This window comes from Glycine max, chromosome 11 (assembly GCF_000004515.6).
Source record: "Glycine max cultivar Williams 82 chromosome 11, Glycine_max_v4.0, whole genome shotgun sequence".
NCBI lineage: Eukaryota > Viridiplantae > Streptophyta > Magnoliopsida > Fabales > Fabaceae > Glycine > Glycine max.
Window position 1 is genome coordinate 28,204,059 of NC_038247.2, and position 24,841 is coordinate 28,228,899.

At 34.6% G+C, this 24,841-nt stretch overlaps 1 protein-coding gene across 1 annotated transcript; it reads right to left on the minus strand.

The window, feature by feature from the left end:
• Positions 1-19,672: 19,672 nt before the first annotated feature.
• Positions 19,673-24,093, minus strand: LOC100819818 (calmodulin-binding receptor-like cytoplasmic kinase 2). The gene is made up of 6 exons (XM_003538213.5): positions 23,643-24,093; positions 23,234-23,475; positions 22,891-23,056; positions 22,644-22,733; positions 21,786-22,084; positions 19,673-20,228 (listed from the first exon to the last, which is right to left on the minus strand). The coding sequence occupies exons 1-6, from the start codon at positions 23,887-23,889 to the stop codon at positions 19,914-19,916; spliced, it is 1,359 nt and encodes a 452-aa protein (XP_003538261.1). The 5' UTR covers positions 23,890-24,093; the 3' UTR covers positions 19,673-19,913.
• Between the last annotated feature and the right edge of the window lie 748 nt (positions 24,094-24,841).

Consider the following 24,841-nt stretch of genomic DNA (forward strand, 5'->3'; position numbering starts at 1 on the left):
ATTTAACTCACCCATCATAGACATCTCAAACTCACTTTGCATATCAATAGAAAACTCCTTGCACAAAGATTCATTAGTAGATCCAAAGATTATATCATCAACATAAATTTGTACTAACAAGATATCATTATCCTTCTTTTTTATGAATAAGGTAGTATCTACTTTCCCTCTAGTAAAATTCTTTTCTAATAGGAATTTACTTAATCTTTCATACCAAGCCCTAGGTGCTTGTTTTAGGCCATAAAGTGCCTTCTTTAATCTATAGACATGGTCTAGTTTTTGTGAATCTTCAAACCCAGGAGGTTGTTCTACATATACCTCCTCCTGAATCAGACCATTTAAGAAAGCACTTTTGACATCCATTTGATATAGTTTAAAATTCATAATAGATGCATATGCAAATAACATCCTAATTGCTTCTAATCTAGCTACAGGTGCAAAAGTTTCTTCCTAGTCTATACCTTCTTCTTGGTTATATCCTTTTGCTACAAGTCTAGCTTTATTCCTAATTACTATACCATTTTCATCCAATTTATTTCTAAATACCCATTTAGTTCCTATGATTGGATAATCTGAAGGTTTTTCTACTAATTCCCATACATCATTTCTTTCAAATTGATTTAATTCTTCTTGCATAGCTACTATCCAATGATCATCTATAATAGCTTCTTTAAAGTTTTTAGGTTCTATTACTGAAACAAATGCCATATTATTGCATAAATCTTTAAGAGAATGTCTAGTTGTTAACCCTTTTGAGATATCGCCGATGATGTTATCAAGAGGATGATTTCTCGAAGTTTTCCATTCTTTAGGAAGATTATCATTTTCTTGTGTTGTGTCATCTTGATCATCCTTGTCTTCATCATCTCTCTTTCTTTTCAGATTTCTTCCTTCATTTTGAGTATCTTCCAAAGTATCTGTAATATCATCAACAAACTCCTTTCTCAGGGAAGTAATGTTAGTTTCATCAAAAGTAACATGTATTGATTCCTCAATTGTCATAGTTCTTTTGTTGTATATTGTAAATGCTTTACTATGTAAGGAATATCCAAGGAAGATACCCTCATCTGCCTTGGCATCAAACTTTCCTAGACATTCTTTACCATTGTTTAGAACAAAACATTTACATCCAAAAACATGTAAATGTGCAATATTTGGTTTTCTATTGTTAAAAAGTTTATATGGAGTTTTCTTAAGAATAGGTCTGATTAAGGCTCTATTCATAATATAACATGCGGTGTTAACCGCTTCTGCCCAAAAGTATTTTGGAAGAGGTGTGTCATTTAAAAGAGTTCTAGCAATTTCTTCTAGGGCTCTATTTTTCCTTTCTACTACTCCATTTTGTTGAGGTGTCCTGGGTGCAGAAAAATTGTGTTCTATACCATACTCATCACAAAACATTTCAAAATCATTGTTTTCAAATTCACCTCCATTTTCACTTCTGATGGAGATGATTTTGAGATTCTTTTTGTTTTGAATAACTTTGGCAAGTCTTCTAAATGCATGAAATGCACCATTCTTATGAGTAAGAAAGAAAGTCCAAGTATATCTAGAATAATCGTCAACAATTAATAATGCATAGTAACTTCCACCAAAACTCATGACCCTAGATGGTCCAAACAAATCCATGTGTAATAATTGCAATGGTTGAGTGGTAGAAACAATATTTTTAGATTTAAAGGATACTTTTGTTTGTTTCCCTTTTTGGCATGCATCACATAACTTATCTTTTTCAAATTTTAATCTAGGCAGTCCAATAACTAGATCTTTTGAAATTAACCTATTTAGATGATCCATGTTAATATGAGCAATTCTCTTATGCCATAACCATGGATCACAATCTTTACTTAAAGAGCATCTATCATTTATAGATTTTTGTTTTAGATCAATCATGTAGACATTATTTTCTCTAAAACCTGTATGTTCAATATTTTTGTCATGCTCATGCTTAATAACACATTTTTCAGAATCAAAAGATACTTTATATCCTTTATCTCATAATTGACTAACACTTAATAAACTATGTTTCAAACCTTCTACTAGCAACACATTTTCAATAGGAGTAGAAGCACGTACCTTTTGTTAAGCTTGCCTTTTTATGTTTGATAATATAAGGGAATTGCTCTAGGAATTCCACCCACTTCGCATGCCTTTTGTTAAGCTTGCCTTGCCCCTTGATATATTTGAGGGACTCATGGTCACTATGAATGACAAATTCCTTGGGATAAAGGTAGTGTTGCCATGTTTTCAAAGCCCGTACTAAGGCATACAACTCCTTATCATAAGTTGAATAGTTAAGGGTAGGACCACTTAACTTTTCACTAAAATAAGCAATTGGATGACCTTCTTGCATCAACACAGCCCCAATCCCAACATTTGAAGCATCACACTCAATTTCAAAAGATTTTTGAAAGTTTGGCAATGCAAGTATGGGGGCATTAGTTAGCTTTTGCTTAAGAATATTGAAAGCTTCTTCTTGTTTCTCTCCCCATTTGAAACCAACATTTTTCTTGAGCACTTCATTGAGAGGTGCTGCCAATGTGCTAAAATCCTTCACAAATCGTCTATAAAAACTTGCTAAGGCATGAAAACTCCTCACCTCGGTCACGGACTTAGGTGTAGGCCATTCTTGAATAGCCCTAACCTTCTCCTTATCAACTTGCACTCCTTTTGAACTTACAACAAATCCAAGAAACACAACATGGTTAGTACAAAATATGCATTTTTCAAGATTGGCATACAATTGTTCTTCTCTAAGCACACACAAGACAGATTTTAAATGATCAGTATGCAAATCAAGTGAAGTGCTATAGATAAGAATATCATCAAAGTACACCACAACGAACTTTCCTATGAACTCTCTCAAGATATGGTTCAGTAATCTCATGAAAGTGCTAGGAGCGTTAGTTAGGCCAAAAGGCATAACCAACCATTCATACAAACCATATTTTGTTTTAAAAACAGTTTTCCATTCATCCCCTTCTCTAATCCTAATTTGATTGTATCCACTTTTTAAATTGATTTTAGAGAAGTAACATGCACCATGCAATTCATCAAGCCTAGGTATAGGATGCCTATATTTAATGGTGATGTTATTAAGGGCTCTACAATCGGAACACATGCACCATGTCCCATCCTTTTTAGAGACCAAAATCACCGGGACAGCACAAGGACTCATACTATCTCTTACCCAACCTTTGCTAATGAGTTCATCCACTTGTCTTTGAATCTCTTTGGTTTCTTGTGGATTACTTCTATAGGCTGGCCTATTGGGCAAAGAAGCTCCTGGAATGAGATCAATTTGATGCTCAATTCCCCTCAAAGGTGGTAGTCCACTTGGCACATTTGATGGAAACATGTCTTGAAAATCCTGCAAAAGAGTTTTAACACTAGAAGGCACTTCAAAATCATCAAAAGTGTTAGTGGTCAAAATCTGATTTTTGCAAAACAAGATGTATAGTGACTGTTTAGCACGAAACAACCTCTTGACCTCACTTTTTGTGGCTAAATAGCTCTCCCTCACTTCAAGTGTTTCACTCTTCTTTTGTTCACTCTTTTTCCTCTCAAGTGTTTCCCTCTTTTTCTCACTCTCAAGTGTTTTGCTCACTTTTTCTTTTTCTCTTTTCTCTTGAAGAAGTTTTTCTCTCATTTTCTCTTGATCCTCACACACTTCTTGTGGACTCAATGGTTTGAGCACAATCTTTTTGTCTTGGTGCATGAAAGAGATTTTGTTGGTGTAACCGTCATGATTGGCTCTTTTATCAAATTACCATGGTCTCCCCAAAAGTAAGTGACTGACCTCCATAGGAACAACATCACAAAGTACCTTATCATTGTATTTCCCAATGGAAACGTCCACTTCAACTTGCTGCCTCACTTGCACCTCTCCATCCTTACTAAGCCATTGAAGTTTGTATGGCCTAGGATGTGGCTTAGTAGCTAAATTTAGCTTTGACACTAATCTAGCACTAGCCACATTGGTGCAACTACCTCCATCAATGATCACCATGCACACCTTTCCATTGATTAAACATCTAGTGTGAAAGATGTTTTCTCTTTGGCTCTCCTCCTCTTGCTTCAATTGACCACCAAGTAACTGTCTAATCATCAACAAATCTCCCTCCGGAGTCTCTTCTTCCTCTGCGTACTCACTCTCCTCTTCCTCTTCAACATCGGATTCACTTATATATTCTCCATCTCTAAGAACCATGGACCTTTTGTTAGGGCACTCATAAGCATAGTGTCCTAGGCCTTGGCACTTGAAATACTTCACATCTCTACTCCTTTTAGAGGGTTCCTCTTGGGACTTTGAGCGAGTTTTTGATGGGGTGGGTGTGGAACTACTAGAAGTAGCAGTCCCATCTTTCTTACCTTTGTCTTTCCAACTAGAAGAAACAAAGTTGGTAAAACTCCTCTTAGCCAAATCATCCATTTCAACAAACTCCTTTCCTTTTTAATTGTTGCTCTACTTGGATTGCTTTGTGAAGAAAATCATTCATTTCAACAAACTCCTGCAACTCGACAATATCACGGATATCATTAGTCAAACCATTAAGAAATCGAGCCATAGTTACCTCCTCATCTTCTTCAATCTTTTCTTGAATCATGAGCACATCCATTTCCTTCAAATACTCCTCAACCCCCTTGTTGCCTTGGGTTAGTTTTTGGAGCTTGAATTTCAAATCCCTTGAGTAACTAGCCGACACATAACGCTTCCTCATGATCCTTTTCATCTCCTCCCATGTATCTACCATTGGCTCTTCATTTCTTGCTCTCTCCTTTTGTAGCTTGTTCCACCACACAAGAGCATAGTCGGAAAACTCTGTGGCGGCAAGCTTCACCTTTTGGTCCTCCTTATAGTTGTTGCATGAGAAAACATGCTCTATGATGTGCCATCATTTTCTTCTATTTCTTAAACCCTTTTTGCACCATTTTAATTATTGATTAGTCTTAATTGTCAAATTAATTAGGCAGTTTTATTATTTGGGCTCATTTAGCTAATTTGATGTTTTTAATCTAATTTCAGGAATTAATTATGCATTGGGCTTAATCCGGATTTTGGTTGTGGACTTGAAGAGGGAAAATAAAGCAGCGCTTACCTTAGTTAATTTCTAATTAGGAGATTGCAATTTTATTTTATGTAGTTCAGTGTTTATTTCGTTTTGGGCCAGAATAATGTAATAGGGCCCAGTTACTTTGAGTGACTCTTTTAGATAGTAGCCTTGGGATTCGTGCAAGGCTATTATGTTAGACTATTAATCAGGGCATAGGGTTTATGTTTTAGGTTTTTCTGTTCGAATGCTACTATTCACGTAATGCAATTTTCTATTTTCTGCTTCTAATTACAATTTCGTTCTTGTTTCTTCTGCTGCTTTAATTTATGTTTCTGCTTCATTTACGTTTCTGCTTTTATTTTCATCTACGTTTTCTGCTTTTATTGAATCTATGGAAGGCTAAGTTTTCTTGTGTTGTTTCCTTCTGAGGACGAAGCTAAACTCTCTTCGAGGTTCTATTTATAATGTAGCTTCCTGGCAGTTTTCCCTTCACCAATTAACCCACATTCGTTAATATTAATTTGTGCATGCTTCGTGTTCGATTAATTGCCTCTGAGCCTAACTTGCGTTCATGCTTAATGGATGAAGGGTTAATTGGTGTATGTGTTGCCTAATCACGTATTGACAGCCCTAAGTTGGTTTTCGCTTAGTAAATTGAAATAGGGTTGGATTAAGTGGTTAACTGTTAGGGACGAATTCTCCATAACCTAGGACAAGAGAGTGGCTTCTGAATCAGAGGAAACATCCCATTTTTAATACTATTAATTTCGTATTCTAGCTCATTTGTTCTTTATTTCACTAAACAAACAACCCCCCCCCCCCCCAATCGTTACTATTACTGCAAGTATATTATGATCATTTGGTTTATCATTGCTCGTTGAGAAACGACCTAGGATCACTTCCTAGTTACTGCATTTTCATGTTTATTTGATTCGGGTACGGCCTCGATCACTCTATTTTCATCTCCCACTCCAAGTAGGCCTCCGGATCATTCTTTCCTTTAAAGGGAGGAATGTTGAGTTTAATACCATCAATTCGGTTTGGTCTAGGAACACCATCATTCCCTCTTCTCCTCCTTTCTTCTTCATTATGATCTTTATTCTCCATTTGATCCAACCTCTCATGGAGCGCATCATCTCGTTGTTTCATTAACCTCTCCAAATGATGCATCAAAGCTTGCATTTGGAATTGCGAAAGCCCCACTCCATCATTAGGATTAGTACCTGCCATCTCAAACAAACAAATCAAACGTAACAAGACAGTTATAGTTGTTGTTTGAATACCTCACCCACTCAAGTGTATCACACAATTATGGCTTTTCTCTAATGAAAACACTCTTGCCTTTTACCACTCTAATTCCCCTTGAGTTCTTAGGTAATTCAAGATATTATGGCCACAGCAAAGAACAATTCACCAATATGTGTAAGGTAAGGCTAGAAAGACAAGGAAAAGGTTAACCAAGAAAAAGGCTAACAATGTTTTTAGGCACAATTGAAGGAAATATAATTCAGAATTTAGGAATTCAAGTAACAATCCTTCATACAACCAATATATTACCTTAAAGAGATTTTTTTTTAAAAGTTCTTCAAGCATGAACCATTCAGCCCAAATTTTTTTTTTTTTGCTTATACGAATTTCTGTTTTATATATATATATATATATATATATATATATATATATATATATATAACAAAGGGATCAAAAGGCTTAACTTTTGCAATGGTTTAGCCTAAAAGAAAAAAAGAACATGAACAAGAAGGTAATATAAATGGCAAAGAAAAAATAAAGAAGGATGTTACCCAATATTTCTAGCAAAGGAAGTGATGATCCTTGAACCAGAGCTCTGATAACCAAATGATATGAACCGTCATTGCACAAAGGCTAACTTAGGATCGTCTAGGATTAAACCTTGATGGGAAATTGGCAAGATTCAAGGGTTGGGCGGTGGCTAGTTTCCTGGGTCTTTATAAGGTGAATGTTGGCATAAAATGGATGAATGGGATGGTAAAAACGTAGGTTAAGTGGTGGCTAAATAGAAATATAGAAATGGTTATAACTCAAGCTACAAGGCTCCAAATGAGGTGATTCCAAAACGAGGTGAAAGGTCTCATTTTGAGTTTCAATTTAGGCTCAAGAATCACTTAATTTGAACGAGTAAAACGAGAGTTATGGTCACGAGATAATTCTGGACAGAATTGGATTTTCTAGAAATTGTGGTTTGAAGGAACAAGGTTGAAGATGAAATGGTGGAAGGAAAGAATCACTCTTTCCAGCGAGGGCAACACACAAAGGATGTGAAAGACCTTTGATATAGCCAGGGTGTTCTTGAATCACTCAAGAACTTAGGAGAATCACTCTCACTAAGATAAAAGAGATAAACTCTAATTTTTCTAAATAAAACTCAACTTGTGTTTATTGATAAAATGGTTCAGCTTATATAGAAGCTTTACATCAAATTTTAGTAATGATCCACTAACCTAGAATTAAAAGAACTTAATGCCATTAACCTAGTGAACTAAAAGAACTTAATGGCTGAGTGTAACTGAAATTGTGGCAACCAAAAGTCACCCCCAACAGCCATCAAGTCAGCCACCATTTGGTCTACCAAAAGGTTGATGCCTAGGTTGCCAATTGGGCCCTTATTACAACTTAAACTAAACCTAACTAAAGCCCTTTTAGTTGATTAACCCAAAACATATTTTTGGTCAGCCAACTTTACAAGGATTGGGCCATTATTTAGACAAACTAAACACCCTAAAATTGAGACAAAGTGGTGCCATTTAGTCCTCCTCCATTTGGGCCATGATACAACTCACAACCTTGGACTTTTCTCCTTGAAACTTGGACTTGTATTCAAATAGTATGGACAGCACTTGTTGAAGAGCTTCCTTGGCTTTCCTTGCTCTAGACCTTGTCATAGGTCCTCCAAGTCCTTCAAGTGGATCCTTGCCCTTGCTCTTGGTCATGTCTTCATCACAAAAGGAGTAGTTCCATTTGTTTCCTATACTCTTCAACACTTATACTCCCTTGTTTAAGCCTTTGGAGCTTGTCCATAGGCTCCCTTCCATAGTAGGAGGGGATGTGCCTCTTCCTAAGGGCCCTTTTCAAATCATTCCAATACTCTACTGGAGGATCCCCATGAATCCTTCTTTCCCTAACAAGGGAAGTCCACCAATAGAGTGCATACACTTGGAAGCTAAGGGTAGCCAAAGGAACCTTCCTTTCCTCACTTGTATGATGGTAAGCAAAGAGTTGCTCAACCTTCATTTCTCAATCTAAATAAGCCTCTACATTGTCCTTCCCATGGAAGTATGGGAGGTTAATGTTAGCCTCTTCAGGTTTTCTTTCCTTTTCTCTCCTATGGGAGTGACGTCTAGGATGTGACCTATGTCTTCCTCTATAATAGTCACTAAGTTCTTCACTTAGGGTCTTGCAAAAGTCATGACTACTATAGGAGGCATGTTTTTCTTTTTCCATTTCTTTCATTATTTTTCTTCTTTCTTCCTCTCTTATTTTTTGTCTTTCATCTTGACTTATTTCTTCCACTCGTTTTTTTTCCTTTTTCTTTTCTCTCTTGATCTTCTTTCCACAACTTAAGGGATCTCAACTCATCTAATATCTTATACAAGGGATCCTTAGGAGTAGAACCCTCACCATTAACACTAGATGAAGAATAAAGACTGATGTTGGTTCCTAAGTTGTGGTTCTTTCTTGTTGGGGGTTTGAAAAAAAAAAGGTAAAAGAAACTATGGTTGAAACTAGCCAAAATAAACACTAAAAGAGGTGTGAAAGATAAGGTAAAAACTATTTGGTAAAAGGCAAGCTATCTAGGCGGTTTGACAATGGAAGGCAAAGGAAATAAGCTATGAAAGTAAGCAAGAAATTAAAGTGTAAGAAATGAAAACTAGGAGAATCCTAAGAGTGTTTGGATGACCACATTTAAGGTTCCCAACAAAACACTCACTATCCTAAGGAAAAATTGCCTAAAATTATTACACATAAATAGAAGTTTGGAAACCTATTGGAGGCTCACAACACACTTCCAATGAAAGGCCTTTTTTTACAAAAACTTGAAAGCAATGAAGGTAAGTAAATTGCCAATTACAAAATTACAAAACGGTCCTCAATTTTGGTGGTTGTTCTCCCTTTGGTGATTCACTCAATTTGGAATGCTTCTTAGTCCAATAGCTCTTAAGGTGGTTGGCCCCTTGCTTCTTGACTCAGATTCTTCAAGGGATGGCACCAATCCTCCTTTCCAATTCCCTATATAGCAACTCACAAACAAGGAAACAAAGAGACAAGCAATAAACAAAGACCAAAAAAAATGAAATGAAAGCTAAACCAATATAGTTTTAACAAGACAAATTTTCTTGGATTATTCAACAATTAAAGCAATGAAAAACACATAAAAGCAAGCTAGGACTCAAAGAGAAACCTAGAATGGATCTAGAATAGAGTAAAAAAACAAAAAAAAAAATAAGACTCAAGAAACCTATATTTTTGGCACTTGTTTTCACACTAATTTCCAATTGAAATTTCAGAACTAAGATTGTTATAACATATGCACCAATTATAGAACAAATTTCCAGCCAAAACAACAAGCACACTTCCTATTCATTTTTTTTTCCTCGACACTAATTTTCCTACCAACTTGTCTGATTTTTCGTATCTTTTCCTTTTATCCAAATCACTTGGTTCTTTTTTTGTAATTTTTTTCCAGATGTCTAGAAAATTCAGTAAACATTTCAGCTCAAAATTCGTAATGGCCAATTCCCAGTAATTTTTACAAGTACGTATGTTCAAGTTGACAGCACCAGCAATTTCAACCTAGAAATTAAGAGTAGTGTTTATGTTGCTTGAGGATTGGATAATTACAATTTGTGTTTGCTTATGCTCAAATTTCTTGAATAACACAATTAAAGAGAGATTAATACTTATTTTAATTCACAAATCAATCCACAACTCAGCACCACAACTCAATTTCTTCATATGCATCATATAGGAAACTTAGAAAACAAAACAAAGTTCAACAACAAGACTACTTCTAGGAATTGATTTAGAACATGTTATGAACTAAATGACATGCATGAATTAGACTCAAAATTCAAAAGATAGGCTAAGAATGATAAGAATACATGAACAAATGTATCTAGAATTCAATCAACAAAATCAAAATTGAACACAAACTTAGAACATAATGTGACAATTATTATGACTAAACATGACTCTAAGACAACATGGAATAAGTGATTTACACTTAGATTTTTGTGTTTTATTTTCTAATCAATATTTTGGAAGAAAATTTAGATCTAAAGTTTCAGAACAAGTAGATTATGACTGAAAAATGATAGAACCTAAAATCAACACAAAAACATGATTCAAGAGTAGATCTATAAAATTTGAACCATAGAAATGCAAGAACAAGTGTAGATCTAAGATTTAATCGGTTTATTTTTTTGAATCTACTCAAAACAGCACCAAACCACAAGACAATGGAGGATATACATGGAGAATAAGATGACGAACAAGGAATTAAAGTGAATTGACCAAACAAAAAGATAGAGGAAGGAAAAGAACATCACCTAGACGAAGATGCTCTTGATACCACATGTCATAGCTCCATGTAGAGCTTATAGGCCTTGGATCTTCTTCTCCATGTAGATGCTCTTGATACCAATCCTCTTGCTGCCTCTTGCTCATGGCTTTGGTGACTGGTCCCTTCCTAGGGAGGATTGCATCATAGGGGAATGAAATTTGGAGAGAGAGAAAATGGAGAATGATGTCTGAACTTTGAAGTCTAATTTCTCAAATGATTAAAGTTACAAAATGCACACACAATGTCTCTATTTATAGCCTAAGTGCCAGAAAAAATTGGAGGGAAATTTGAATTTCCATTCAAATTTCACTTGAATTTGAATTTGAGGAGCCATATTGGAGCCAAAATTTCACTAATTATGATTAATGAATTTTAGCTATGGTTGAGCCCACAAATCCAAGATCAAGTCCAAGATTCTCTACTAAGTGTGCTTAGGTGTCATGAGGCATGTAAAAGATGAAGGACATGCACAAAGTTTGACAATATGATGTGGCAATGGGGTGCAGCATGCAAATGCTCACCTCCCCCTGATGTTGGTCCGAAATTTAATTGGATTGGGCTTCTCCCAATACAATTAAATTTTTCTCCCAACACACATCAAACAGTACACTTAATGCATGTGAAATTACAAAACTATCTTGAATACAAAAACTAGTCTAGGTGCCCTAAAATACAAGGGCTGAAAAATCCTACATTACTAGGGTACCCTCCCTACACTATGGAGCCCAAATACAAGGCCGAAAAATAATGAAACCCTAATCTAATATGTACAAAGATAAGTAGGCTCATACTTATCTCATGGGCCCAAAATGATGTAGCTCCATGTGGAGCTTGTAGGCCTTGGATCTTCCTCATCATTGGAGTCCTTTGCTTCTTGAAAATTAATGGTAGCGGAATGGAGAAGGAAGAAAGATGATTGGAGACACCACTTCAAGGAAAAGATGAGTCAAGAACAAGTTCACCACCATAGGAAGCCATGGATAAGAGCTTAAAGGTAGGAGAAGATGAATGGAGGGAGAAGGAGAGAAGGAGCATGAAATTTTATGCCTCAAATGAGGTCTGAACTTTGAAGTGTAATTCTCAAATGATCAAAGTTGAAAAAATGCACACACAAGGCCTCTATTTGTAGCCTAAGTGTCACACGAAATTGGAGGGAAATTTGAATTTCTATTCAAATTTCACTTGAATTTGAATTTGAATTTGTGGAGCCAAATTTGAAACCAAAATTTCACTAATTATGATTAGTGAATTTAGCTACGGTTCAGCACACTAATCCAAGATCAAGTCCAAGATTCTCCACTAAGTGTGCTTAGGTGTCATGAGGCATGTAAAGCATGAAGGACATACACAAAGTGTGACAATATGATGAGGCAATGGGGTGTAGCAAGCAAATGCTCACCTCCCCCTTAAGATGGTCCAAAATTTAATTAAATTTATCTCCCAACACAATCATCAAATAGTGCACTTAATGCATGTGAAATTACAAAACCATCCCTAATAAAAAAACTAATCTAGGTGCCCAAAAATATAGAGGCTGAAAATTCCTACATTACTAGGGTACCCTCCCTACACTATGGAGCCCTATATACAAGGTCCAAAAATAATGAAACATTAATCTAATATGTACAAAGATAAGTTGACTCATACATAGCCCATGGGCTCAAAATCTACCCTAGGACCTTCTCTTGCATCTCTAGCCCAATCTTCTTGGAGTTTTCTATCCAATGCCCTTGGGGGATAGGATTCAATCATTCCCTCCCCCTTGAAAAGGAGTTGACCTCAAATCTAGAGGTTCTTAAAGTTTTGGGCTTCTTCCCTCAACACCTGTAAAAAGAATAAAAACATATATATTAGTGATGTTTGGTATGTTGGAGTAGGTTAAGGTCTGAAAATCCCTTTCCTAGGCATCTTCCCCTGAGGGAACATGGTTCCTCACCAACTTAATGAGTGGTGTGGAAGCAATGTTTTCCAAGGTTATTTTGATGATGCCAAAGAATCAAGAGTTAAGCAAAGTTTCAAGCAAAGATTCAAGAATCAAGTTTCAAGTTTCAAGAATCAAGAATAATCAAGATCAAGATTCAAGACTCAAGATTCAAGAATCAAGAGAAGACTCAATCAAGATAAGTACTAAAAAAATTTCAAAACATTGAGTAGCACATGAAGTTTTCACAAAATCTTTTACCAAAGAGTTTTACTCTCTGGTAATCGATTACCATAAGGTATTAATCGATTACCAGTAGCCAACATTGTTTTTCAAACTGATTTACAAAGCTGTAATTGATTACCATAATCATGTAATCGATTACCAGTGTTTTAAAACGTTAAGATTTTCAAAATTCAAAATGAAGAGTCACATATGTTGATGTGTAATGGATTACACCTTAATAGTAATCTACTACCAGTGACTGTTTTCAAAAAATTCATTTCCAAAAGTCACAATTCTTCAAGTGACTTATTTCTGAAGATTCTTTCAAAAGTCACAACTTTTCTAACTGACTAGTTTTAAAAGAAATTGCCAAGAGTCATAAACTTTGACTTGAGTCATCAAGAGATTATAAATATGTGACCATGGCATGAATTTAAAGATGATCAATCATCTTTTTCAGTATTTCTATCTTTCAATCTATCTTTCAACATCTTCTTTCATTTCTTTCTACATAATTTTTCTAATTCTTTTTCTCTTCATCTTTCTAAAAGTTTATGTTCAAAAATTTCTCTTCCAAGAAAAGTTCTTTGTTCAAAAACTTGTGCTATTCATCTTTTTTATTCTCTTCTCCCTTTGCCAAAAAGAATTCGCCAAGGACTAACCGCTTGAATTCTTTTTGTGTCTCTCTTCTCCCTTTTCTAAAAGAACAAAGGACTAACCGCCTAAATTCTTTTGTGTCTCCCTTCTCCCTTGTCAAAGAATTCAAAATGACACAGTGTGAGAATTCTTTTGATTCTTCCCTTTCCCATAAACAAAAGATTTCAAAGGACTAACCGCCTGAGAATTCTTTTGTTTCCCCCTTCACAAAGTTTCGAAGGACTAACCGCCTAAGAACTTTGTCTTAACACATTGGAGGGTACATCCTTTGTGGTACAAGTAGAGGGTACATCTACTTGGTTTGTTATGATTGAGAACAAGAGAGGGTACATCTCTTGTGGATCAGTTCTAGTGGAGGGTACATCCACTAGGTTGTTCAAAGAGAATAGAACAAGGGAGGGTACATCCCTTATGGATCTTTGCTTGTAAAGGCTTTTACAAGGTTGAAAAGAAATCTCAAGGATCGCAGGTCGCTTGGGAACTGGATGTAGGCACGGGTTGTTGTCGAACCAATATAAAACTCTTGTGTTTGTCTTCTTCTTCCCTACACTCTTTATTTTCCGTTGTGCACTTTAATTATCGCTTTTACGTTTGGTTAAGTTTTTATTTCTATTCTTTACTTTCTTAACAACATAGTAAAAGCCTAATAAGGGTAGTTTTTTAATTAGTAAAGTTTCAGTAATAATTAATTCAACCCCCCTCCCTTCTTAATTATTTCGAGGCCACTTGATCCAACAAGTGGTGCTACAAGTATAGAAAAATATGGGATAAACCTTTTGTAAAATTTTGTTAAGTCATGGAAGCTCCAAATTTTCCTTATACTTGGTGCAATGGGCCACTCAGGAATGACCTTTATTCTCTTAGGGTCCATGAGAACCATTTGATCTTTATTTAAAAAATTAAGAAAATTAATGCAATAAAACATACATTTTTCTGTATTTTCATGTTGATTATTCCTACCAAAAAGTACGACAAACCTAAGGTGTCCCATAAGACCACCTAAGTTTTTATTGACACTAAAAATAAGAACAAACCTACCTAATGAGTTCATATGTATGTAAATCATGAAGATGTTGGATGCATGGGTGATTTTACAAAAGAGGGTTACACCACTTAACACATTCATCAAACCACCTATCATAGGGATTTGGTGCCTCATAATACCTATTTTGGGCACCAAAAAAGCACAAGAATTTAAGCTCTTACGAACAAAACCCTCATCCAACAACTCCTTTACTTTAGGAATAACCTCAAGCTTAAGAGGTATGGCAGTGCTAAGGGATGTTTCCTTTGATAATAGAAGGTAAGAAGGATATTTTAAGGAGTGCTCTTTTGATATCACCTTTTGATGCAAAATGGTTTTCCTTCTTAACAATCTTCTTGGAGGAATCTTTTTACTCTTTTTCCTTCCCCTTGGCCTTTGAAGACAAGGCCTTACTATCCTTCTTTTTCTTTTGTTTTTCTCATTTTTCTTACTCATCCCTCTTATCTTTCATAGTTAGTTGATCTTTGGCCACCCGTGAAGGTGTTTGAGGATGCAACACAAACTTTTTTCCAAGGTGGGTGAGGGTTATCTCATTAGTTAGGTCATTATAGATGATTTTCCTATCATATTGTCATGGCCTACCTAAGAGAAGGTGTCCTTCCTCCATAAGAACTACATCACAAATCGCTTCATCCTTATATGTTCCAATGGAGAAGGGTTCTTTCACTTGTTGATTACTATCATCTCCCCTTGCTCATTGAGCCATTGAAGTTTGTAAGGCTTTGGATGGGGAGTGATAGCAAGGCTTAACTTAAAGACTAATCTTGTGCTGCAACAATTGCAACATGAACCACTATCTACAATGAGATAGCATATGTTATCAAAAATTTTACACCTTCTATGAAAAATATTCTCTCTTTGAGATTAGGTCAAGTCTAAAGATTGGCCTCCTAGAAGCCTTCTGACCATTAAAAGGTCCCCTTCTTCTTGGGGATAGATTTCTTCACTAGATTCTTCCCCTTTTGCTTCTTCACTTTCACTAGAGAAAGGTGAAGTAGTAACCTCATCTTGGCTACTATAAATGTCTTGGCCTCTCATAATCTTGGTTTTCTTGGTGGGCATTGAGAAGTAATGTGTCCTCTTCCAAGACATTTAAAGCACTTTATAGAGCTAGTTTTCTCTTGCACACTAGCCTTAGGGGGTTACTTTTCTATTGTCTTCCCCTTATCATCTTTGGGCTTAGAAAGTGCAGCCCCTAAGATGCCTTGACCTTGGTCTTTCTTTGGATAAGAGGGAGAGTCATAAGATTTTGAAGTAAGCTTCCTTTTAAGTTGTTTTTCTACCCTTATGTAAAGTTGGACTAGTTCATCTAGGTCCCTATATGGAAGGAACTCAACCTTGTCCCTCACCTCCATATTAAGCCCACTAAGGAACCTAGTAATACTTGTCTTTTCCTCCTCCCTAAGCCCAGTTCTCAAAAGGAGTAGTTCCATTTGTTTCCTACACTCTTCAACACTCATACTCCCTTGTCTAATCCTTTGGAGCTTGTCCATAAGCTCCCTTTCATAGTAGGAGGGGATGTGTCTCTTCCTAAGGGCACTTTTCAAGTCATTCCAATACTCTACTAGAGGATCCCCATGAATCCTTCTTTCCCTAACAAGGGAAGTCCACCAATAGAGTGCATACCCTTGGAAGCTAAGGATAGCCAAAGGAACCTTCCTTTCCTCACTTGTATGATGGCAAGCAAAGAGTTGCTCAACCTTCGTTTCCCAATCAAAATATGCCTCTACATTGTCCTTCCCATGGAAGTATGGGAGGTTAATGTTAGCCTCTTAAGGTTTTGTTTCCTTTTCTCTCCTATGGGAGTGAGGTCTAGGATATGACCTTTGCCTTCCTCTATAATAGTCACTAAGTTCTTCACTTAGGCTCTTGCAAGAGTCATGACTACTATAGGAGGCATGTTTTTCTTTTTCCATTTCTTTCATTATTTTTCTTCTTTCCTCCTCTCTTATTTTCTCTCTTTCATCTTGACTTATTTCTTCCACTCTTTTTTTTCCTTTTTCTTTTCTCTCTTGTTTTTCTTTCCACAATTTAAGGGATCTCAACTCATCTAATATCCTATACAAGGTGTCCTTAGGAATAGAACCCTCACCATTAACACTAAATGAAGAATAAACACTCATGTTGGTTCCTAAGTTGTGGTTCTTTCTTGTTGGGGGTTTGAAAACAAAAGGTAAAAGAAACTATGGTTGAAACTAGCCAAAATAAACACTAAAAGAGGTGTGAAAGATTAGGTAAAGGAAATTTAAAGCAAGCTAGACAATTTCCTATGTGAAGGCTTGGATGACCCTTTGGAGGTCCCAACTAGCTCTTCACTTAGTCTACACAGTTTACACTAAGTTATTACACACAAATAGAGGTTTTGGTGGTCTCTTGGAGACTCCCCATACATCTCTGAAGAATGTCCAAATACAAGGAACTGCAATAGAAAAAAAAATCAGCACTCAATTGTTCTATTACAACAAATTTAACAAGGCAATTAAGGTCTTCAAATTTGTCTACAATGCTTGTCTGTTTTCTCAAGTGTTTCACTCCAAATTTGGTGAGGCTTTGGTTTCTTCAAATCCAATGGTGCTCCTAGGATGGTTAACCTCCAAGACTCAAAAATATTCCTTCAAGCAACACACAAATTTTCTCTTCCAATCCTTGTTGTAGGCAACACTTAAACACACACAAAAAGAAAGACAAGCAAGAAACCAAAAGATGAAATGAAAGCTAAAGCAAAAGGAAATTTAACGTGACATTAATTCAATGAGATTCAAGAAAAAATAAAGCAAAAGGACAGCACCACAAGCCAAGGTGAAACACAAAGGAAGTCCTAGAATGGCACTAGATTAGATTGACAAATTAAAAACAAAACTCAAAGAAAAATTCTAGTTATGTCAATTTAGCAACACATCTAAAAGATGAACTCCAAGGTGTCAAATAGGCTTGTAATAAAGCTCAAAATAATGAACAATTTTCAAGCTAATTAAGCATACACATTTTTTATTGTTGTTCTGGATGTGTATTTTGATGTTAATCTTCATCACCTTTTCTTGCTCATTTCTTTTTCGTTTTTATTCATTCTTTTTCCATTGTTTTCGTCCAGATGTCTATTTTATTCCGTTAAAATTTCAGCTCAAGAATCAAAGTATTCAATCCATGGTGGAGTTAAGAAGATAGTGTGCCAAAACTGACAGCAACCAGAATTTCAACCTAGAAATCAAGAGTAGTGTTTATGTTGCTTAAGGCATGGATAGTTACAATTTGTGTTTGCTTATGCTCAATTGTCTTGAATAACACAATTCAAGAGTGCTTAAGACTTATTTTGATTCACAAATCCAGCCACAACTCAGCACCACAACTCAATTTCTTCATAGGCATCATATAGGAAACTTAGAAAACAAAAAAAAAAGTTCAACAATAAGACAAGTTCTAGGAATTGATTTAGAACATGTTATGAACTAAATAACATGCATGAATTAGACTCAAAATTAAAATGATAGGATAAGAATTTCAAGAATACATGAACAAATGTATCTAGAATTCAATCAACAAAATCAAAATTGAACACAAACTTAGAACATAATGTGACAATTATTATGACTAAACATGACTCTAAGACAACATGAATGAAGTGATTTACACTTAGATTTTTGTGTTTTCTTTTCTAATCAATATTTTGCAAGAAAATTGATATCTAAAAGTTCAGCACAAGAAGCTAATGACTAAAAAATGATAGAACCTAAGATCAACACAAAAACATGATTCAAGAGTAGATCTTTAAAATTTGAACCATAAAAATGCAAGAACAAGTGTAGATCTAAGATTTAATCGATTTATTTTTTTGAATTTACTCTAAAAAGAACCAAACCACAAGACAATGGAGGAGATACATTGAGCAGAAGATGAAGAACAAGGAATTACATTGAATTGATCGAACAAAAGATAAAGGAAGCAAAAGAACATCACCTAGATGAAGATGCTCTGATACCACATGATGTAGCTTCATGCAGAGCTTGTAGACCTTGGATCTTCTTCATTAATGGACTTCTTTGCTTCTTGAAGATCAATGGAAGTGTAATGGAGAAGGAAGAAAGATGATTGGAGATGACACTTCAAAGAGAAGATGAGTCAAGAAGAAGCTCACCCCCATAGGAAGCCATAGATAAGAGCTTGAAGGTAGGAGAAGATGAATAGAGGGAGAAGGAGAGAAGGAGCATGAAATTTTATGCCTCAAATGAGGTCTGAAATTTGAAATGTAATTGTTAAATGATCAAATTTGAAAAAATGTCCACACAAGACCTCTATTTATAGCCTAAGTGTCACCAAAAATTAGAGGGAAATTTGAATTTGTATTCTAATTTCACTTAAATTTGAATTTGAATTTTTGGAGCCAAATTTGGAGCCAAAATTTCACTAATTATGATTAGTGAATTTTAGCTATGGTTCAGCCCACTAATCCAAGATCAAGTCCAAGATTCTCCACTAAGTGTGCTTAGGTGTCATGAGGCATGTAAAGCATGAAGGACATGCACAAAGTATGACTATATGATGTGGCAATGGGGTGTAGCAAGCAAACGCTCACCTCCCCCTTAAGATGGTCCACAATTTAATTGGATTGGGCTTCTCCCAATTCGATTAAATTTATCTCCCAACACATATATCAAATAGTGCACTTAATGCATGTGAAATTACAAAACTACCTCTAATACAAAAATTAGTCTAGGTGCCCTAAAATACAGGGGCTGAAAATCCTACATTACTAGGGTACCCTCCCTACACTATGGAGCCCTAAATACAAGACCCAAATATAATGAAACCTTAATCTAATATGTACAAAGATAAGTGGGCTCATACTTAGCCCATGGACCCAAAATCTATCCTAAGGCTCATGAGAACCCTAAGGCCTTCTGTTGCATCTTTGGCTCAATCTTTTTGGAGTCTTCTATCCAATGCCCTTGGGGGGTAGGATTGCATCACAAAATCTACCTTAAGGCTCAAAGAACCTTAGGGCCTTCTCCTACACCTCTGGCTCAATCTTCCTGGAGTCTTCTATCCAATGCCCTTGGGGGGTAGGATTGCACATAACTTCTCCCAAATTACAATCATATTATTGAAGCCAATCAATAGATTTTCACTTTAATTAAAGTATGTTATTGACAAATGGATAACAAAAGACAAAACTAGTATACACTGAAATCCAAGCTGCTGATTTTTTTCCTTTATTTCTAATGTCACCTATTTAGGCCACAAACAAACCATACCTTCCAGTCTCAATATTTTAAAAACTTGAGAATTTCAAAATGGAAGAGGGTAAAATCTCAAGAAACTAACAGCTTCAAGTAATGAACATTAATACAAACAAGATCTAAATTAGACATGTTTTGACTATAAGAACAATCAATGAACAAACTTCAAATGTGAAATTTTTTATGCAAATACAAATTTATAGCCTTTACTGTCTTCAATACCATATGTCTTATGTCTATTCTTCCTAGCATCTCTTTGAGGGAAATCTGCAGAATGGTGAGGAGGATGAGAAAATGCTTTTTCTTTAAAATCTTTACGAATCTCCCATAGAACCTCTGCACAACTCTTCATAGATGGTCGTGATCGTCTCACCGGTGCAAGGCATTGGAAAGCTAGCTTGAGAACCTTTTGCACTGCCTTGTTGGAGGTTGGATTTCTCCTCAATCTTGGATCCATGGCAATCACAACTTCTTTTTGTCTCAACAACTGCATTGCCTGTATTCCATGCAAATTATATCAACTTGGTTTCATTGAAGGGTTCTCACCCTATTCCATTGTCATGATCATTATAAGATACTAAGGAAGTAGTATGTTATTTGTGCATGTAATTTGATTTGCTAAAATATTTTAGGCTTAAATATGTTTAAGGTCTCTAATAAATGACTAAATTTTGTTATAGGTCCCTAATAAACCTTGCCATTATTTTGAGTCATCGATATATTGAAATTTTTGTTGAGTTCATGTCTTCATTTAAGTGATGATGTAACATCATCACAACCGTTGATAATGTTGGAAAGATCAGTTTACAACACAGCATCACTTAACTTATGATAAGGACTCAAAATAAAAGTTTCAATATGTCAGAGATTCAAAACAACAAAATAATTTATTAGAGATCCAGAACAAAATCTGATCATTTATGAGGGACTTTAAACATATTTAAGCCAATAATTTATATCATAGCTTAATAGAAACAAGAGGTAAGATGTAAGATGACTTTGTCAATGATAATGACTTTGTTTAACAAACATTGCTCAACCATTATTTCTTTCCATCGCCTCAATGATGATGACTTTGTCTTTAAGAATATTGGAAGTTTTACCAGCACGATTCGGGTTCAAGTTGAACATAAAATTAAACTTAATTATTGAGTCAAAACTAGAATTTATAAGAGACCTTAATGTTATAAGTTTGAGTTCATTTTTTTTCCAAGATTACTAAATTGACATTAGTATGTTAACTAGAATTAATCCATTAAATTTTTTTATTAAAAATATTATGAAGTTAATGAACCAAGAAGTTGGAAATTAAGCAAAGAATCGTTAATTATTCTTCCTCCATTTCCTTGTTTTCCTAAATCTATTATTATATATCGTATAAGCCTATTACTGTCCATAATAAGCTTTTAATTGCTAAACTTCTTTTAATTGCCTTGACGACTTACAAGTGTTATGACTTACGAGAGAAAGGTATATGAAGAGAAAGATATATTCGGTCATGGCCAGTGTCCAATAGAATGATTGTATAGTCAATGACTCCAATATAGGACTTAAAACTAAATAAGTTATGTATAACTAAACTTGTGACTTAAACTTTCTTGAAGAGAATAATTATCAAACAACATCTACTAAGGTAATGCTAGCAACTTCTTGCTATCACTAATTTCCTTATTGTCTGATAAGAAATCTGCTGTGAACAGAGATAGATTAAACTTCTTTGGCATTAGATTAGATTATATTTACCCCGATGACCTATTAATTAATTAACTGTACACTTACAAACAGAGGCAACAATGCTTTTAATGGTTCAAAATGATTCCTGGGACAGTTTACCTACTTGCTACATACTTCCAGACAAGAAAACTGAATAACAATCAGAAAATCTAACATCTATTGCTTGAATAATCCACTAACCACAATGTGCATGCTTAGAATAATTAGGATGCAGCAAAAATTTCTTTATGTTTTCTACACCTTGTCTGGAATATAATTGAACCAATCACAATTAATTCAAAATTGATGAAGTTCTATTTGATAGATTGGACCTACTTACCCATTTAATTGTAACTCTCTCATTGGGAGGTCTCTGTGGTTCAACTGGATATCTTCCTGTCATCATTTCAACAAGCAGCACGCCGAAGGAATAAACATCACTCTTTTCGGAGAGATGTCGCGTTCGCATGTAATCAGGATCCATGTAACCAGCTGTTCCTTTAATTTGAGTTGAAATATGGGTTGCACCAGGGTCTTCTGGTCCCAACCGAGCAAAACCGAAGTCTGCAACTTTGGCCCTTAGTTTATCGGTGATTAAGATATTTGATGCTTTGACGTCTCTATGAATAATTGGATGATCTGTCAATCAAACAACACATACATTCAGTCATTAAGAGCACAAAGAAGACTAAGGTTATTCTTGGCAAAATTACCTGAAAAAGCTAGTTGATAATTGATATCTCAAAACCTAACTTATTAAATTAGAAGTGTTTAATAAAATGAGTTGTCGAAGCAGCTCAAAAGTACAAACGACAAAAAAATAATAAAATTATAATTTATTTAAAAAAGATAATGAAAAAAATGAATAAATATATTAAGGATAAAAGTAAAAAAAAATATAAAAAGTTAAGAGTTTATATTTTAAAAAATATTACTCCAAGTGGCATTTCAAAAAATAATGAAAATTATTGAAAAACTATTATTACCAAACAGTCAAATGAGTTTTTCAACTAATAAAAAAAATTAAAAACTAACTAAAATATCTTGTCGAACATGACATAAATGATTCTTGTAAAATTACTTTATCACTTTGTAAATAGCATGCATGAATAGATGTAAACACAATGCAATAATTAAGCAATCCAAATTTGTTGTTACATATTTCTTTATTTAGTAATCTAATTCTAAGGACACATACCTGTGTACATATGAAGGTAAGTAATTGCATGAGCTATGTCAATTGCTATGTCTAGACGCTCACCAATTTCTAGTCCATCTCCCCGAATACCTGCATTAACAAGTGACAATTTCTGTGTATGTCAATATAAGCTATAGAAATTGACTATAAAGTTGATGTATTTGATAACTGCATTATAGACCAACGTGTAGACTATGAGAGATTGCTACGACCATTAGACAGAGTTCTATTATAAACCTAGACTTACCATCTAAATGTTCCCGAAGAGTTCCATTACTAATATATTCAACAACAATAATCTTTTCATGTCCATGCTCCAAATATCCATACCACCTTACAAGGTTAATGTGCTCAATTTTCGACAAGGTGTTTATTTCATTCTTGAACTCAGCTAAGTTCTTGTTTAGTAAATCCTGCCAAGAAACTTCACTAGATCAGGCTCATCGATTAAAAAGTAATAAAACTAAAAAAAAGTCATACATGATCAGGCTTATATATGATGAACCTGCTTCTCTTACATCAACTTCAACCTCAATTGAACAATTCTAGAGATGTGAAATAATCAAAACATGAACATTATACTACCATACCTTCTTGGCACGCTTTACAGCCACAAGGGTTCCATCATTAAGCTTTCCCTTATACACTGTTCCAAACGCGCCTTCCCCAATCTTATTCTCTAGAGAGAACTTTGCTGTTGCCTTGTAAATCTCCTCAAAGGTGAAGTTTCCCATTCCAAGCTTACTACTTGCAGTGCCAGATGATGCAGAGCAATGAGAAAACACCCTTTTTGATGAACTCTTGGAACTATCAGATGATACATCTGTGGAAGCTGCAAATTCCAATAAATTTTATACATGATTGTGCACCAAGATGAATAGCCACAAAAGCATTTATATTATACATAAAGGCTATCATAAACATTAACAAACACGATCAAATCATTTAACATAATCAATTGGCAGGAGAAAAAAAAACATCATTATTCATTAAACTTACATGATACCCCTCTAACTTTGTGTGTATTCTTTCTGTCATCACTTTCAGCAGCTTCTGAGTCTGTTTTTCGCTTCCCAGAGAGAAACAATGTAAAAAATTTCTTGAAGGAAGACTTGAAATATGTCAGAGCAGAATGGCTCTCAACATGGTGACTCTGTGTACCATTGGCTGCACCTCTATCTTGGAATCCAACATTCTTTTTTCTTTGGTTAGATTTATGCAAACTGGGGGCTGGTGTTTTCTTCATTTGAAGAAGCTAATGCTATTCCATATATCTTCTCTTTTGACCAAAAAACAAAAGGAATATGATCTCAGTTGCTTCCATTTTCATGTATTTTGTTCTTCAATTAATGATAATTTGTCTTCTTGAACTACAAGTTTTTTTTATAAGTAAATAAAAGTCATATTCGTTATATTACAAGTCCATGGCTAGCTGGAGTTGGACCACAATGTGTTAGTCTTAGTCACACGCGGTTTCCTAGACTTTGTTTTTGAGATGAGAAAAACTTTAGAGACAAAATGTTACAAACTATTAACATTTTAATATTGTGATGTTTCCGTCATATATTGTTTGTCTTTTAATATTCAACTTAATTATAATTTATTATGATAAAATTATTTTAATGGTGTACTTGTATATCCATATAAGTATTTTGACCAGATATTAATGAAAGAATATTGTTAAAAAAAATCAAGAATAATTTTTTAAGTTTGAGATATATTTAAAAGGTTAATCTTTAAATAAAGAATCAAATTGATGATCACATATTTAATGAACAAAATTATTTATCAATCATAATCATAACACATCATGTTGGTGTGTTTTCTTTATATTTTCAAGTGAATAATATTTTAAAATAAATTAAAATGTTACTTATAATTTTAAACACGAGATAAAAAAACCAACATAATAGGATATGCTTGAGCCTTGACAGATAATTATATTCCTTAATAATATGATTAGGGAATTAATTCACATGTCCTTATATATGGAAGATCATCTCTTAAAAATGATTAACCTTTTACATGAATCGTTGAACTTAAAGAAATTAGTCCTTCACTTTCAAAAACAAAAACAAATAATAATTAATAATAATAATAATAATAATAATAATAATAATAATAATAGTAATAATAATAATAATAATAATAAATGTTAAAAAAAATTGGCAGTTACTACAAGAAAATCATTAATGTCT